Source organism: Cadophora gregata (genome assembly GCF_030347475.1).
Source record: "Cadophora gregata isolate MNR1 chromosome Unknown scaffold_7, whole genome shotgun sequence".
NCBI classification, from domain to species: domain Eukaryota; kingdom Fungi; phylum Ascomycota; class Leotiomycetes; order Helotiales; family Ploettnerulaceae; genus Cadophora; species Cadophora gregata.
In genome coordinates this window covers 1,224,813-1,239,263 of record NW_026695930.1, presented here as the reverse complement: position 1 = coordinate 1,239,263, position 14,451 = coordinate 1,224,813, and the positions used below count along the sequence as shown (strand labels likewise).

General features: G+C 46.4%; 4 protein-coding genes across 4 annotated transcripts; 1 reads left to right on the top strand and 3 right to left on the bottom strand.

Moving 5' to 3' along the window:
- Positions 1 to 1,618: 1,618 nt before the first annotated feature.
- NOP16 (Nucleolar protein 16) lies at positions 1,619 to 2,488 on the top strand (the record flags this gene model as incomplete). Its single annotated transcript, XM_058506794.1, has 2 exons — positions 1,619 to 1,731; positions 1,876 to 2,488. The coding sequence occupies 2 exons, from the start codon at positions 1,619 to 1,621 to the stop codon at positions 2,486 to 2,488; spliced, it is 726 nt and encodes a 241-aa protein (XP_058357524.1).
- Positions 2,489 to 4,063: 1,575 nt separating this feature from the next.
- On the bottom strand, positions 4,064 to 6,037 carry ONS95_013158 (uncharacterized protein). Its single transcript, XM_058506793.1, has 3 exons — positions 5,377 to 6,037; positions 4,558 to 5,326; positions 4,064 to 4,384 (listed from the first exon to the last, which is right to left on the bottom strand). The coding sequence occupies exons 1-2, from the start codon at positions 5,942 to 5,944 to the stop codon at positions 5,028 to 5,030; spliced, it is 867 nt and encodes a 288-aa protein (XP_058357523.1). The 5' UTR covers positions 5,945 to 6,037; the 3' UTR covers positions 4,064 to 4,384; positions 4,558 to 5,027.
- A 544-nt stretch (positions 6,038 to 6,581) lies between these two features.
- ONS95_013157 (uncharacterized protein) lies at positions 6,582 to 7,548 on the bottom strand (the record flags this gene model as incomplete). Its single annotated transcript, XM_058506792.1, has 2 exons — positions 6,582 to 7,103; positions 7,240 to 7,548. 2 exons carry the CDS (start codon positions 7,546 to 7,548, stop codon positions 6,582 to 6,584), a joined length of 831 nt encoding a protein of 276 aa, XP_058357522.1.
- A 1,082-nt stretch (positions 7,549 to 8,630) lies between these two features.
- Positions 8,631 to 11,889, bottom strand: ONS95_013156 (uncharacterized protein). The gene is made up of 4 exons (XM_058506791.1): positions 11,229 to 11,889; positions 10,650 to 11,162; positions 9,217 to 10,573; positions 8,631 to 9,163 (listed from the first exon to the last, which is right to left on the bottom strand). Exons 1-4 carry the CDS (start codon positions 11,622 to 11,624, stop codon positions 8,799 to 8,801), a joined length of 2,631 nt encoding a protein of 876 aa, XP_058357521.1. The 5' UTR covers positions 11,625 to 11,889; the 3' UTR covers positions 8,631 to 8,798.
- Positions 11,890 to 14,451: the final 2,562 nt, after the last annotated feature.

Here is a 14,451-nt window from a genome sequence, read left to right as displayed (position 1 = left end):
TCTCACCGCTGATTCGACGGTCCATCTAAATCCCATCTGTTCAGCAGTCACCTGTACTGTAAGATAACGCTCAATCTCAGCCTAGCCAGATAGCGCAGCCTAACCTAGCCTATCCGCGGCCTCTGATCGATGGCGTTCTGTGGCGCAGGTGGATGTGGATGTAGATCTGAGATAGGAAGGAGATGGAACGTTACTCGGAGCAAGGCACTACTCGGGAGACTTGGCGCGCTGCTGGGATTTGGCAGGGATGGATTGGAGGAGAGGAAGATGGTAGAGAAGGTTGAGGGAGGGAGAGGCAAGTCGCTGATCGGAAGGTCTGGGCTGGGCTTCTAGAAAAGTTGATGGAAGGGTGGGTGAGCAGGATGGGGAAGTGAGGGGATTGTGAGTTGCAAATCGCGAGTCGCGAGTGAGTGCGAAACGTCGAACCTCATTCATACCGAGGTAGTAACTCAGTATAGCATCACAAGATCATGGAATATAATATATGATTGTCAGTGAGTCGATGCGTCGATGACGAGAGAAGGAGAGAATGATCAATACTGCTGCACATCGGCGGCAAGCATGTCGAAACATCTACATTTCGTTGACATCACAGCTGTCGGTATTGGTCATCGCTCGCGTCAAGGATAGAATATTGACTGCTATCTACCTGCATCGTCATCTATTGATCTCAGACGCAAATATTCCAGATCCTGAAGTAAAATCAGAATTAGGAACGAATAATATGAATCGAGGCCTGTGCGCATGCCAGTTCATAAAACCTGGTAACTCATTCCATGATACCAGACATTGATATAGTTGGTATGGGTACGTATGCAATTTTAAACCATAACGGTAGGGCTACGCCTTGGAGGCCACAGCATTGGGTCACTGCAAGTCATTGTCAGGGTCGAAGAGTGTGGTATGTACTTTATTTGTGTGACTGATATTTGGAAATGCGATGATGTGATCGCCGTTTGGAGAAGGCATATTTGAACTTCAAGTTTCTGCGTCGTGAGTTGCCTCATTGAGAAATAGATGAGGAGGGAGGGATGACGACACGAGAGATGAGAGACATGATGACATGTGAGTTGAGATTATCATGATCGGTGTGTGGTGTGGCAAGCAATATATCTGGGCGTGCTGATAAGAGCGATAGAAGGATTCCATTTGAGATAGGAGGGCGTGGGGGTTTGTGCTTTCTGAGATGATGGTCTCAGTGCGTGGGTGAGCAAGAAACTCTCCTTCGTTGGATAAGCATGCGTCTGACATCTGCACGAAGACGAAGATACATTAAGAGATGTCTTAGAATAGACGTCTCCTTCCCTCTTCGGTTTCCTTCTCTCAAGCTTTCGAATCCCTGAATTATCAAGATTTGTAGGAGCTGGGGTTTAGGATCACGCTGAGGAGGGGAGGCACGTGGTGGGGCTGACCTTATCGGCACGTGCGCAACAGTGCGATAAGGATTTAAGCTTAAACAATTTTCTCGACTTTTCATTTTGGCACTTGGAGATTGCGAGCTTGGATGTCAAGACGACATCAATTCGATTCCGCTCACAGATAACTTCCAAACGACCCACTAATAGTGAAATATAACACTGATACGGAGAGGAAGGCCTGAGAAGGAAATCAAGCAGCCATGGGTCGCGAATTGCAGAAGAAGAAGAAGAGATCTTCGATCCCGAAGATCAAGATGAAGCCGAAGTCGAAGAGAGTCAATCCTTTGGGCAATCCAATTATCGCTGCGAACTGGTTTGTACCCCTTCTCTTCCATTCTACTGTACCCGGGAAGTGTCTGCTTTGGTATAGCTTTCTATGCCTTTGCGCAATTGCTCTCACATCTCCCACACACTTCAATGCAAGAAAGCCAACAACATCTAACTCACCTCACCACAGGAACCAAGATGAAACCCTCACCCAGAATTACCGCCGTCTCGGTTTGACTTCACGCCTCAACTCTGCCACAGGTGGAACCGAAAAGCTGCGCGCTGGCGACATCTCCAAATCCTCCACCACCTCCAAACTCGCCATCTCCAACGCCATCCCCAAACAATTCACTCCTGCCTCCGCACGCGTGGAGCGCGATCCCACAACCGGCAAGATCCTGCGCGTCATCCACGAAGAAGACGACAATCCGCTAAACGACCCTCTGAACGTCGTTGAGGCGATGGATTTCGACGGCGCGGAAGATGATGGAGAGGTTTTCGAAGGGTTCGAAGGCGAGGTCGGGAGTGAGAAGAAGAAGGGCAAGGGAAATAAGAGCCAGAATGAGATTGTGAGGAGGTTGGAGGAGCAGGCTAGTATGATTCCTGAGAAGAAGGAGAGGACACAGAGTGAGCGCGAAAGGGAGTGGATTGAGCGGCTGGTGGGCAAGTGGGGTGAGGATTTTGAGAAGATGGCGAGGGATAGGAAGCTCAATCCTATGCAGCAAACGCCGGCGGATATTAAAAGGAGAGTGGGGAAGTGGAAGGCGAAGGGAGGTGTGCTGCCTGGTGCTGTTGAGGCTTGATTTCTACGAGAGATCTTGGGGTGCAAAATTTTCAAGAGGGATATATAAAAAGGTTTGGTGTTTTGGGCGTTTTATGGAAAGCGGATTCATATGTGCCAGGGTCCTAGATACGAATTGCTCTTTGTGCGACGATGTACTTCCTCTGTACAGCCCAATTGGAGTTTTATTCTCCTCGTTCATTCAAGTCCACCACAGGCCTTCAAGCGAGCACCGAAGTCGGAAGTCAACAAAGCGAGCACATACATCATTCTCCTTCACACAGGTTGTTCAATCCAGCATCGATCAAGGCGATGAAATTCCAGCTTGCCTTTTTTTTCTATTCCATCTACCGATTGGTCTCGGATCCTCATCGTCGTCATATCTCGGGAAGTTTTTCGATTCGCAATCGACTGCGAGAATGATGGCAGTGGCGTCGGCCGACCCCACCTTTTCCACAACTTTAATCCAACGTTCCGATATCCTGCTCCCCCAAGTCTGCAAGAAGGTTTCTGCTCGGTTGTGGATACCTTTCTGGTAATAGTTGGATGTGGTGGTGGCTTGGATGAGATGTTAGGTGTACTTGGCTGGGTGGCATTGCATTGTGGCTTGTGTATACTCGTTTGAATACCTGATTAAGCCGTTTCAAGAACTTGAGGTTTCCAGAATTTAAGCTTGACTTCTGGTTGGTAGGAGGAATTCTTGAGCCACTTACGTTGTAAGAGCGAGTAAGTGTCCTATCCTGTCATTTCGCTGTTGATACTTCAAGAAGAAAGCAAAGGAAAATACACGTTATCGAATTCTTGAGAAACGAACTACTACAATACAGTAAACTCAGGCACAGGTTAGCCCGTTCTCCATAATGTAGCATCCCTTCCTGCCAACAGACTAGGTCAAGAGAGTCTCTACCAACCTTTTGCTTCCAGGACTGGACCGGATTGGAGGCAAGGAGCTGACGAAATGGACACGGCGCGGCAATGCAGGTGTCTGTTTATGTGGGCTGTCTGGAAGCTTTCGTCACTCCTTCAGATCCTTGTTTCATGGTTTCATCCTACAGAACTGGAGGTGTGAGGAGTGTGAAGAGCGGAGGAGGAATAAGAAGGTATACAGGAGAGGATGGAGGGGGGACAGATGGTATCAACCGCTCGGATTTAAGGTGCTGAATAAATCCCGTTTGATACTGTATTCACTTTTCCTTCGCATCGTCGTTTTGAGTAGATGAGGTGCGACCTTCTCTACTCATCTTCGAGGGACTGTCGAAGACGAATTCCATCATATAAAGCAATACAGCTCTTGTAATGAATATTCTCCATACTTTTCTTCAATAACGTCTACATTGATGAAGCTCAGGATTCAACTTGTGCGCGAAACGCGTCACCCCCTGTCGATGTAGAGCTTTGGGGTACCACCCTATCGGTGTTAGAAATAAGTGGCCGATTGAGGCACGTACAGAACAACAAAATCAACTTCTTCAGGGCACCACTTCTCAACGTATAGTATTTAAAAAGAGAAGTCCTTTTCATAAGGTCTTTAAAAATACTTCTGAAAAGATTTTATTAATTAATATTATATTCTTTCTCTTAAGTTGCGATAAAAACAGCGCATTCATTACAGTGTCGCGTCCTGCCTTGATCGGCCACTTATTTCTAACAGCGATAGCCACCGTCGGCAAATTATTTCGCTTATTTTGTTGTCCCCATCCGCCTAGCGCTTTCACCTCTAATCTTCTAGAATACAATGCCATTTCAAGCTGAAAAACAATCTCGATCTAATAATAACATAACACTCCATGAGTTATTAAAGTGCTATAAACTACCACGTAGGTCTTTTTCGGAGTGTAGAAGCATGATCAGGATGGCTGTAGGGTCTTACACCGCAGTGTGGAGAGGCAGGTCTCACAGACCCATAATTCCACGAGATCTGCTCGAGGAGTCCGTAAGCAAAACGTAAATATACTTGAGCAAGTGAAACGATTTGTTGTACAGACAGCTACAAACCACGAAATCAACACAGGCCGAGGATTTTGAGATCATGGACGAAGCACTACTTCTCAAGTTGCAGAAAAGCAAAAGAGAGGAAAACAAAAGACATACAACAGCAGGGATTCGCTGATGGTCACCCACTCAACTACTAATCTGCCGATCTGGTGCTTGTGTATGGCAGAGCGGACGGGATGCCCATTTCTCACCAGTCTATGGTCGTATGTGACAGCTATCTTTCTATTCGAGTTCTTGGACTGTACAAAATTTGATTTGATGCCACCTTGTACACAGTTTTGGAACCAGATTCACTATAAGAAGAATTATTCTCACTATCAGAGTTCGTAGATGGCATTGAGATGTTGAAGCGTGAACAACCTCGGGGCCGCTGGAAGATTGACTCCAAGGTTTGTGCTCGCTACAGCTAAATGAGGTAGGTAAGACATCTCACACGTGTCATGGGATGTACATGCCACGGAATTGACAAATAATACAGTACTGAGCGATAATTTTGGGCAATAATGTTGTGCTATGTAGCATCAGGTTGTCATGAGACTCACCCGAGGTACAGCATCTTTCAATAATCAGGCCAACGCTTTACCCAATTCTTCGCCTCGGTCTGCCGCTGCCTTGACAGCTTTGCTCACTATCCCATCCAAACCCGATTCCTGAAAGCTCTTCAATGCGGCTTCGGTTGTTCCCTTTGGACTGGTAACATTGATGCGTAGCTGCCCTGGGGATTCGGTAGATTCAACGAGCATCCTTCCAGCACCAAGACAAGTTTGCTTAGCAAGTCGCTCAGCCTGCTCTCTCGGCATGCCGAGAGCAGTAGCACTGGATACCATATGTTCAACGAGGAGAAAGAAGTAAGCTGGTCCGGATCCTGTACAGCTATATTAGCGAAAAGTCAGCGAAGCAGCACGCGAAGCATACCTGAGAGCGCCGTGACTACATCGATCAACTCCTCCTTGTCAACCCACTCCGATACTTTACTGAATCCTTCTAACAATGCCGTAACTAGCTTCTTCTCATCCTCCGTAACGCCAGCACCAGCAAACGACCCGGAAGCACCCTCACCCAACAAAGCTGGCGTGTTTGGCATGACGCGAACCACTTTTGGAGCCCGTCCATCACTGACCGTAAACCAATTCGTCAGAGCATCCAGCGGGATTCCAGCACATATAGACACAATCAGTGGTAACTTCTGCTTTCCGGATTCACGCCACGAGGTCGCCAAATCTTCACACACGCCCTTTGCGACCTGCGGCTTCACAGCAAGCACCAAGACATCAGCATCCTGTGCAGCTTCGCTGTTCGACGTCGTGGTGCGCACACCGAGTGTGTCTTCGACCTTTTTCCGAGTCAATTCGAATGGCTCTGAAACGATGATGTTTTGCTTAGATGTGCTTCCTTTAGCGAGGAGGCCTCCGATGATCGCAGCCCCCATATTTCCACCGCCAATAAAGCAGAGCTTGCAGTCTTGGATCTGAGGTGTGGCCATCTTGAATTAGACGGTACGTGTCTAATTGAGTGCTGAAGAAAGCGAAAGACTGTTTTTGGTGGAGCGATTCCTTGTCGGAGTGACTTCGTGATTGGAAAGGAGATGTATTGAAGTCTCTCGATTGGAAGCGGTGACGATGTTTTACCTCCAAGTTAGTGGCTCACGTGATTATTTCACATTTTCTTCCCTTCCAATATCATCTTATTTCCAAAATTGAAAGACCCATACTTGAAGAGAATTAAGTTAATGACCAAGGAAGTCTGCTCCAAGTTTTTTCTCTGAGCGTTTTATTTGAATGGCCTCGTATTGTCAAAAGTGATAGGCGAGTTGCCACCTGGTACACCAGAGGCCATCAAATATCAGACACCTGTGATTCCCTGCGGTACGACCGACCTTCCTTGGCAATATAACTTTTTCTCTAACTGTAGTTCATTCCAAGTCATTTGAGACGAGTTGACGAAGATCAATGCTCTATTTTCTTGCTTGCTTTCAACCTCGAATCAAGCCCCGCCAGCTTCCAGAATTTATTTACATGATCCAAAGGGTTGTTCCATTAAGTATAAGTTCAATTTGCCAGATTGACTCTGTTTCAATATTAATGGCTTTTTTGCTGGTATGAGGGTATTTTTGTTGTGATTCATCGTGGACATCGACCTTGTTCCAGGATACCAAATATTCCTTCCTCGTCAATTCCATCTATATCGAAATATTCGCATCGAGGTTTCAGAATCCTCAAGCGAGCATTTCTCTCAGTGATATCAGGAAGTGGCTCCAGGCCTAGACTTCTGAGGCTTGTCAAGGTGCGCAAAGCTTCGGGTGATGAGTAGCCAGAGCGGAGATCATGGTACGCCAACATCAGTAGCGCTCGAAGGGCGTAATTCGCATCATTTCCGGCCAGATGAAAGTTTTCGACAGGACAGAGTAGAAATTTCAGCAGACCCTCAAGTCGAAAGTTCATTCCTAGAAGATCTCTGGCAATATATGTAGTATCGAGTAGCCCAACAATACTTCTGATGTTCTCGAACATTACCCCTCTCCTACGAAGGACAAGAAGATCAGTCCGAAGACCGTGGCCAACGAGAATCACGTCACGGTATGCTCCGGGCTTCTTGTCATCAGGAATATGGAGAAGATCGAGGATAGCATCATTGACATGCTCCTATTTGGTAATTTAGCACAGGATCTGAATTGAATTTTGAACCTTTTGCAGTGAAACAAAGGGTATTGGCATCATATGCAAATACAAAGTTAACAAAATAGATTTTGTAGATATTAGCATGAAGAAAACTACTAACCTGACCAACCAAATGCTCCGAAATGCCAAAACAAAATTTACTGCTGACGTGGTAAAACCTTCTCTGCCCACCAATGATAAAATGCCGTGTCTTTAAGTGAATGGTTTCGCGTTTCGTCAGACATCGAGTGTCAAACATTGAGATTCCAATTTCTGTGATTTCGTTCTGAATATTGTTCTTTGGAATATACTTCTTGACTTCTAAATCGAGCGAAAGCAATACAATGTCTCGAGGAGTGTTGGTTCGAAGCCCAAGAATTTTCTCGAATTCCTCGAAGCCATCCTGTGGGAAGTTGATTTTGCCGCTCATCCTTGGAGCAGTTCTCGGATTTCCCAATGTCGGTGATCCAGATATGGAATTTCTGTGTGGAGTTCAAATTTTGGACCTTTTGATCAAATTATTTCTGTAGTATTGCACTTAGGGAATGTGTGTCGAGGCAATTTGGGAAAGGGGTCGTTATGTTTCTAGTGGGAATGTCTTGCGGTGGGATGTTCGCAAACGTGGGGAATATACTGGCCATTTCATTGGTATCGAGTTTGGTGAATTTTTTTTTCGACTGATAAATCCTTCTGAATAAAATCATAGCCACTTGACTACCAACTAGTCAAAATTGAGAATATCTGGTAATGCTAGTTTGCTGTTCAAATTAGGTCCGCGCCGTCGTGGGAAAACGGCCGATCTGCCGCCTTAGTGACTATCCAGGTCGTCGGCATCACCTCAAGATAGCTGAACTCCCACGACATGTCAAGTACTCTAGTAGCTTGTAAAAGAAATGAAAAATATGTTAATTTGAAACCTCATTTCAGAATGCCGAATCACGTATCAATTAAAACTCTACACAGGCCGACTGCGGCCGCGATACTTAATGCTACAACCACAGTCATACTAATTACCACATTTGCAACAGACACTCTTTCGTTAAAAGTAAGGATGAGCAAGAAGTTCATATAGAAAATAAGTATTCGTAGATGGCGTAAGTAGTTGGCTGTTGTGCTCGCTGCTGTTTCAATCGGCGTATCCCTTCACAATGTCAAGTCAGCAGGCTATGAATTCATCAATTGAAGCAGCACTGGGATTTAGTACTTCTCAGGCTCTGAGATATCCGCTACCCCTCATTAAGACGATGTTTTGGCCCAATTTCCCCCTTGATTCTCGACGCTAAGATCTTCGTGACCTTTTTCTTCAATTCTGACCTCAACAAGACATCTTAAAGTTTTCTTCACTACTGCAAGAATTTTGCTTCCAGAGAATCCTAGGATTGTGCAACCATGCATATTACTTCCCCAAGTTCCGGAGAGACCTCCGACTCCATCGCTACATGTCCAGGGGATTCATAGTAAATGCCAGTAAGCAACATAATTCAGAAGAATGATTTGACATTATGATATTATGGTATCTAGATATGTGATGTACGGTGAGTAAATATTTTCTAAGAAGCCTTCTACGAATACCAGTCTAATTATCACCCCCAGCCCTAGAACGCCGACCAATTTAACAGCCCATATCTTAAAGTCGCTCACAAGAATTCCATCATTACCTGGTACATCATGATTTGTGTTTTACCACGAGAAGGTCATCAGGCCTGGGTTCAGAGCGACGGGAAGCAACAGATGACAAGCACACAGCATTGCCAAAGGGAAGATTGCCACGAACTGATCAATGTTCCATGACCATGGGATGAAGTCGCCAACAGCCATGATGACCATGCCAGCAATCGTCAAGAGTGACAACGCGATGCTGTATTTGAAGGACTTGAACACTTTTGGGATCTCAATGAAGAAGTTGGAAAATTCGACTTCCTTCGAGGTGGCTCCCCATGACATGTCAATGCTGAACATGTGGCAAAGCAAAGCTTGGGAGATGTGGAGCGACATGCCGCCGAAGAACAAGACAAACATGAGACACCATTTGAAGTTCTCAAAGACTAGAGATATGTCAGCAACTTGTTGGAGCTAAGAGGCAGCTAGATCAACTTACGAGAATAGAGAAAGTTCTTCTCACTCGTCCGATGACGCTGCACAGCGAGAGAAACATTTCCAGCCACGGTGAAAACCATGATAATCGAGATCCAAATTTGCCAACTCTCAACATACCACTTATCGAGAGAGCCGTTGTATAGACCGACGGCAATATAGTTGGAGACGGTCATGATCCACGCGGCACCGATGGCATAATATGTCCCGATGTATGAGATGATGTTGATCTTGCTACCAATTGGCATGCCAGACCAAAGGAAGCGTCGGAAGAGTGGTGTGATGGGGCCCTTGGTTATCCAGTACTTGACTGGGTGAAATACCAGCTCGCTGCAGCCGTATGCGTACTTTTCCCAGCGAGTAAGCTCATCATAAACGGTCAGAGAGACGCCTTCTTTGAATCCATCTCCGGCCCAGGCTGCCATGCGTACCACATAACCATAGACTTGGAGTCGGAGAGCAATGTCAAAGTCTTCGGAGACGTGAGATTCACTCCAGTACTTCTCGACACCTTCTTCATCCTTGAAAGCAACTTCTTGGAGTGCACTCCATCGTAAAATGGCATTATGTCCCACGAAGGGAGCCACGTCGCCTGAAGCGACACCGAAGCGGATAGCGGTATAGATCAAGTTGGTGAAAAATGTCACTCCGTTCTCAAAGTAGTTGTTGGCGACCTGCATGACACCACTAGAGAACTGGATGATGGCAACACGTGGACTCTGCTCCATCTCGGAAGCAGCATCCAACAAACAGTCTTCGGGCACACGGGTGTCGGAGTCGATGATGAGGATATAGTCTCCGAGACGAATATTTCCATCAGCCCAGGCACGACCTTCGGCAGCCAAAACAGCTTTGAGACAACGTTCATATGCAATGCTTTCGTCAAAGGCAGTCCAGTCGGCAGGACGATCGATGAGCTGCAGGGACTCTTCGACACTGTTGGAGATTGTGAGACCGTAGTTCATGTTGGAGGCTTTCTTGAATTTTCCCTTTCTGATAAACCCATCCACATTGTGTCCAGGACGAGCTGTCCAGCCAATCTGGTTGTCGGCATAGAACTCAATGCGAGCTTGGCGCTCCTCGGCTGTGATGATTTGGAGGCCATCGTCGTTGATGAAGATATTGGCAGATCCACCTTGGAGCTCGTAAGTAGAAATTGCCTTCTTGATCGATCGAACAGTCGGTACGATAACGCTGTCAAGACCTTCTTTGTAGACTGGGCATTGAATCGTGATATGTGGAAGAACATTGGTGCGCAGTCGCATAGGCGGGGTCGCTGAGAAATATTTCGAGTTCTGGGTGAGATGCTGGATTGGACCGATGATTTGCGCAATCGCGCTGACTATGACAGAAGAGAAGAACTGAAGTTGGAATCATGCCGTCAGTATAAACTTTACAGCGGCACTGAGCCACGCTTGGTGGTTTCGTAGAACTTACCAGTGTCAGGAAAGCGTTAACTGGCGTCATCGCCAGGAATGCCAAGGATACCCATTGCTGCAGCTCGAGAAGTTCATCGGCGATTTTGACGTATCCCAACCCAATGAGAACGGTCAAGAGGCACAAACTGCATGCAACCAAGAAGCAGTTATATAAGAGAATTGGTCTCTCCTTGCTAGCCATCAACCCCGTCTCTTCATCTATCGTCAAGTTGGCATTCTCAAGCTCCTCCTTCTCGGTCTGGGTAGCATTTGCAGTCTTCCAGACAAATTTGAGAAGCTCAGCTTCGATGGTCTTGGCTCTCTGAAGCAAATGAGTTGGCTCGTCATCCCAAACGACGAGAAGTGAGTCTGAAGCGATGAAAGCAGCGTATTGATGTCGCTTGGCTTGATACAAGTCTTCAAATGTGGGCAAGATCTGGATTCTCAAGCCATTCAGAAGAGGTACATCGATTGCATCGGCGGACCAGCTCAGAAATGGCTCAATGACCCCAGATGAAACAGTCATTGCAGACTGTAATTTCTTTGGTCAGCATTTGGTTCTTGGGTATTGAAGCATTGAGTAGTTGCATTATCTTACTTGAACATTCAACATTGTCATTGCTTGTGCGAAGCTTGAATTGGCAAGTCCTGGAGGTTTGAAGATGTAGTTGTTTCGTCGTTTTCGTACCATCACACCTTCCTGCTCTTCGGCTAGGTCTCGGATCCATAACGAACTACATTGGTGTTGGAAGAGATGGTTGACGACAACTTGATGTTTGATCTCATCAACCAATCGGTCTTCTTGAGCAGCTCGACTTGAAGGCGCTGGAGAAATTGAAGCAGTATCGGATTCAAGGGGAGCAAGTCTGCCAGGTAACGACCCAGGAAAGTTCTGGGCACTCGTGACGACGGAGACAGGGTACTTTTCGTTTTCAGCAGAGTGTTTGCTTGCTGCCGCCTTTGTAGACGTCTGAAAATATGACATGAACCCCATGATTAAGTTGTTATAAGCAAGGACTATTAGGAGAAGGAATGAAAGAATAGAGAAGCTCAAAGAGCAAAAGGGAAAAGCGAGTGTGTGAAGACGACCGGTATTAAGAGTGTGGTGTTGACGAAGAGAGAAAGTCCTTATCCTGCAATGGACATGCAAGATAGATTGTTTAAGTGGAGATCCGATAGACCAAGTCCCAAAGCGCTCATCAATTGCATTTGACAAGGGATGAAGAACGCTGAGATGCAAAGTACAGACATGATAGTCAATATTCTCTCACCTACCTAGATCTGGCTGAAAGTCCCAACAGGTCACATTGAGTAGCCTTCAGCCGTGTCCGCGTCCAAAAGGAGGAGATTGGAGACGGCAGGTAAGAAGGAGCCAGCTAGATCTGGAAAGAAGCATAATCACCAGCTGAGTGTCGGAATAGCCGGCGTCAAGGAGGGTGTGTCTATTTACTTGGCAGTGAGCCACGGGACGATGTGAAGCCTCCCATGTGGCGGCCAGACCTACACTAATTTTCAAGGGAGAAATCCGTAAAACGGCTCTTTTATAGAGCAAAGGCATCATGGACTCAGTCGGAGCTAGACCTTCCTGGAATCTGAGCAGCCAGAAATAGACCTCTCCCGCAGAAGATCAGACGGAAATGGCTTGGGGGGATAGACGAAAACGGGTCAGCGACGATCTCAGGGACCTGTTTCCCCTGTCATCCCAAGAAAGTCTTATCTTCTTCCCTGGCCCCTGGCCCCTGGCCCCTGGCCCATATCACGGGAGGGAGCGTGGGAGACGAAGGCGAAGTATCTCGAAATTTCCGTAAAGCAGCTCTGTTAAAACGGCAACAAAACAGTTAAGCGAGAGCCTGCCGCTTTCGCCAGGGGTCGGGCATGAGACCCGCCTCCGAGACTACCTGCACTGGCCACTGGCATCCTCCCCCCCTCCGTTCCAGCCAGCCACCACTGCCAACGACTTGCTCGAAACGCCGACATCTGATTGATTGCACAGCACCAGTTGTTCAGCAACCAATGAACACAACAAATGTGCACATTTCCTTCCAATACTTCTCAATGGAGGACGTATCGTATTTCCAATGCAAAACTAGACCCAGACAAGCGGACGCTTCCTCTGATGGAATTGTTCCTTTCTGCTGTGCCAGCAATGAGAATTTCAAAGGTAATCAAAACAATTGCATATGTTGAGAGCCGCCGGACTTCCCGCTTTCAATCCCGAACCTTAATTAATTAATTTGAGCGTACTCCCAGATTTCAAAACCCTTTGGTCAAGGGGACTGTGGACAATGCACCACTAACTTTGGTACCGAGAGTCCAAGACAACCAGATGCGTCGTACCGCTATCACAAAAGATCGTCTTATTGCACGAGTTCAATAGTATGCAATGCTGGCCTGACTCTTCATATTCCTGCAGAATCACAAAAGTGTATCTGGGACCCTGCGAAATCCCGGAGACTGAGATTCCACTTTTGCGGCTTGTCTCCAGGAGTTCAAGCAAGCCCAAGTCAACCCAGTATCCATCCTATCCTATCCACATTTCCCCTTAACCCCATCGTGGATACGGCGTGCATTGATCATGAGGCCTGGAGCCAGTGCCAAGTCATATACCCGGCGAAACCTGGATCTATTCCGAAGCTCAGACCCAACCACCACCCACGGCCCACGGGCCATGAGTATTTCCAACCAGGCCTGCGCCCGCGCGAGGCTTGTGTGGCAGGTGTGGATCCGACGTTTAAGCTTGCCAAACTTCCGTAGCTGAACTCTATTGCCTTCTAAGTCTATTCTAGCTGCGATTTCGCGATGAGCTTAATTGGACGCAGAGGATCGATGCGATGCAGCAGCACAGCACTGAGCATTTGGAGAAGCAGCCGGGCCTTCTGTCCATTGTCCAGGGATTTGAGCGCACAATCGCGGTCCATTCTCGCCACGCTAGTGAAAGGGCTGCCGGGAAATGTAAGGGACAATCCATGTGCACGATATATTCTATCACACGGCAAAGCAAAGCAAAGCTTTTGCGGCTCCCTGCATTCGACAGCTTCCTCAAAAGGAAGCAGAAAACAAAGCCTCAGGCTTGTGAAATAGATCCACAGATTTCGACCAGCCAACCAACCGGATCGTATCTTTCAAGCCCCATGCAGGTACCATCCAGGAACAGCCACTGAGGCGTTCTTCTCGCCCAATAAGGCTGTGTCATAAATCATCATGTTTTGACTTGCCCGAGGCTTGAGACGAGACGATTTAAGTGAGACTGCCTTTACCCTCCCGTATATCTGAGACATTATTAGTTATTATGGAGTAGGAATACTGAAAAGTTAACGCCGGAATTAAGGAATTAACGCTAAGACTTCTAATAATCCTTAAAGCTTAAGGGACTATTAATTTAGGAATCACTAGGCTTAATTAGGTATCAAGGTACATTAGCGAGTAGCTGTTTTAGGCTAAAAATCCCTTAATTTAATAAACACCTATGAAATCCCTAGTTTTACAATTATCAGTTCACACTACCTATAAGTATATCCTCGTCGTCAGACTCTAGTTCGTTCTCTATTTAAACGATATTATCTTCTATATTTAATAGCATCTCTTCTAATAATACCTCTTCCTCTTTCTCCCTTCGTTTACTCTTAGCTTTTATCTCTTTTTCGCCTAATCGAGCAGCCCTTAGGGAACGCGTATTAATATAAATAAAGTATAGTATATCTATTTATTCAATTAACAGCTTATTTCGCGTTTTAGACTATAAAAGGTTTATAGTAAAGAATACTCGTTCACTAGGAACCGAATTTACTATTATATGGAGAAGTATAAGTACTAGTCTTAAT

What these genes read in the sequence shown, in the direction of transcription:
- ONS95_013158 (XM_058506793.1), bottom strand. Translation starts at nt 5,944, where the DNA reads ATGGCCACACCTCAGATCCAAGACTGCAAGCTCTGCTTTATTGGCGGT. An exon ending in TGTAGTCACGGCGCTCTCAG is followed by an intron (nt 5,327 to 5,376) that starts GTATGCTTCGCG and finishes ATAGCTGTACAG; the next exon opens with GATCCGGACCAGCTTACTTC.
- ONS95_013156 (XM_058506791.1), bottom strand. Translation starts at nt 11,624, where the DNA reads ATGGGGTTCATGTCATATTTTCAGACGTCTACAAAGGCGGCAGCAAGC. An exon ending in TTAACGCTTTCCTGACACTG is followed by an intron (nt 10,574 to 10,649) that starts GTAAGTTCTACG and finishes TTCCAACTTCAG; the next exon opens with TTCTTCTCTTCTGTCATAGT. An exon ending in GAAGAACTTTCTCTATTCTC is followed by an intron (nt 9,164 to 9,216) that starts GTAAGTTGATCT and finishes ACATATCTCTAG; the next exon opens with TCTTTGAGAACTTCAAATGG.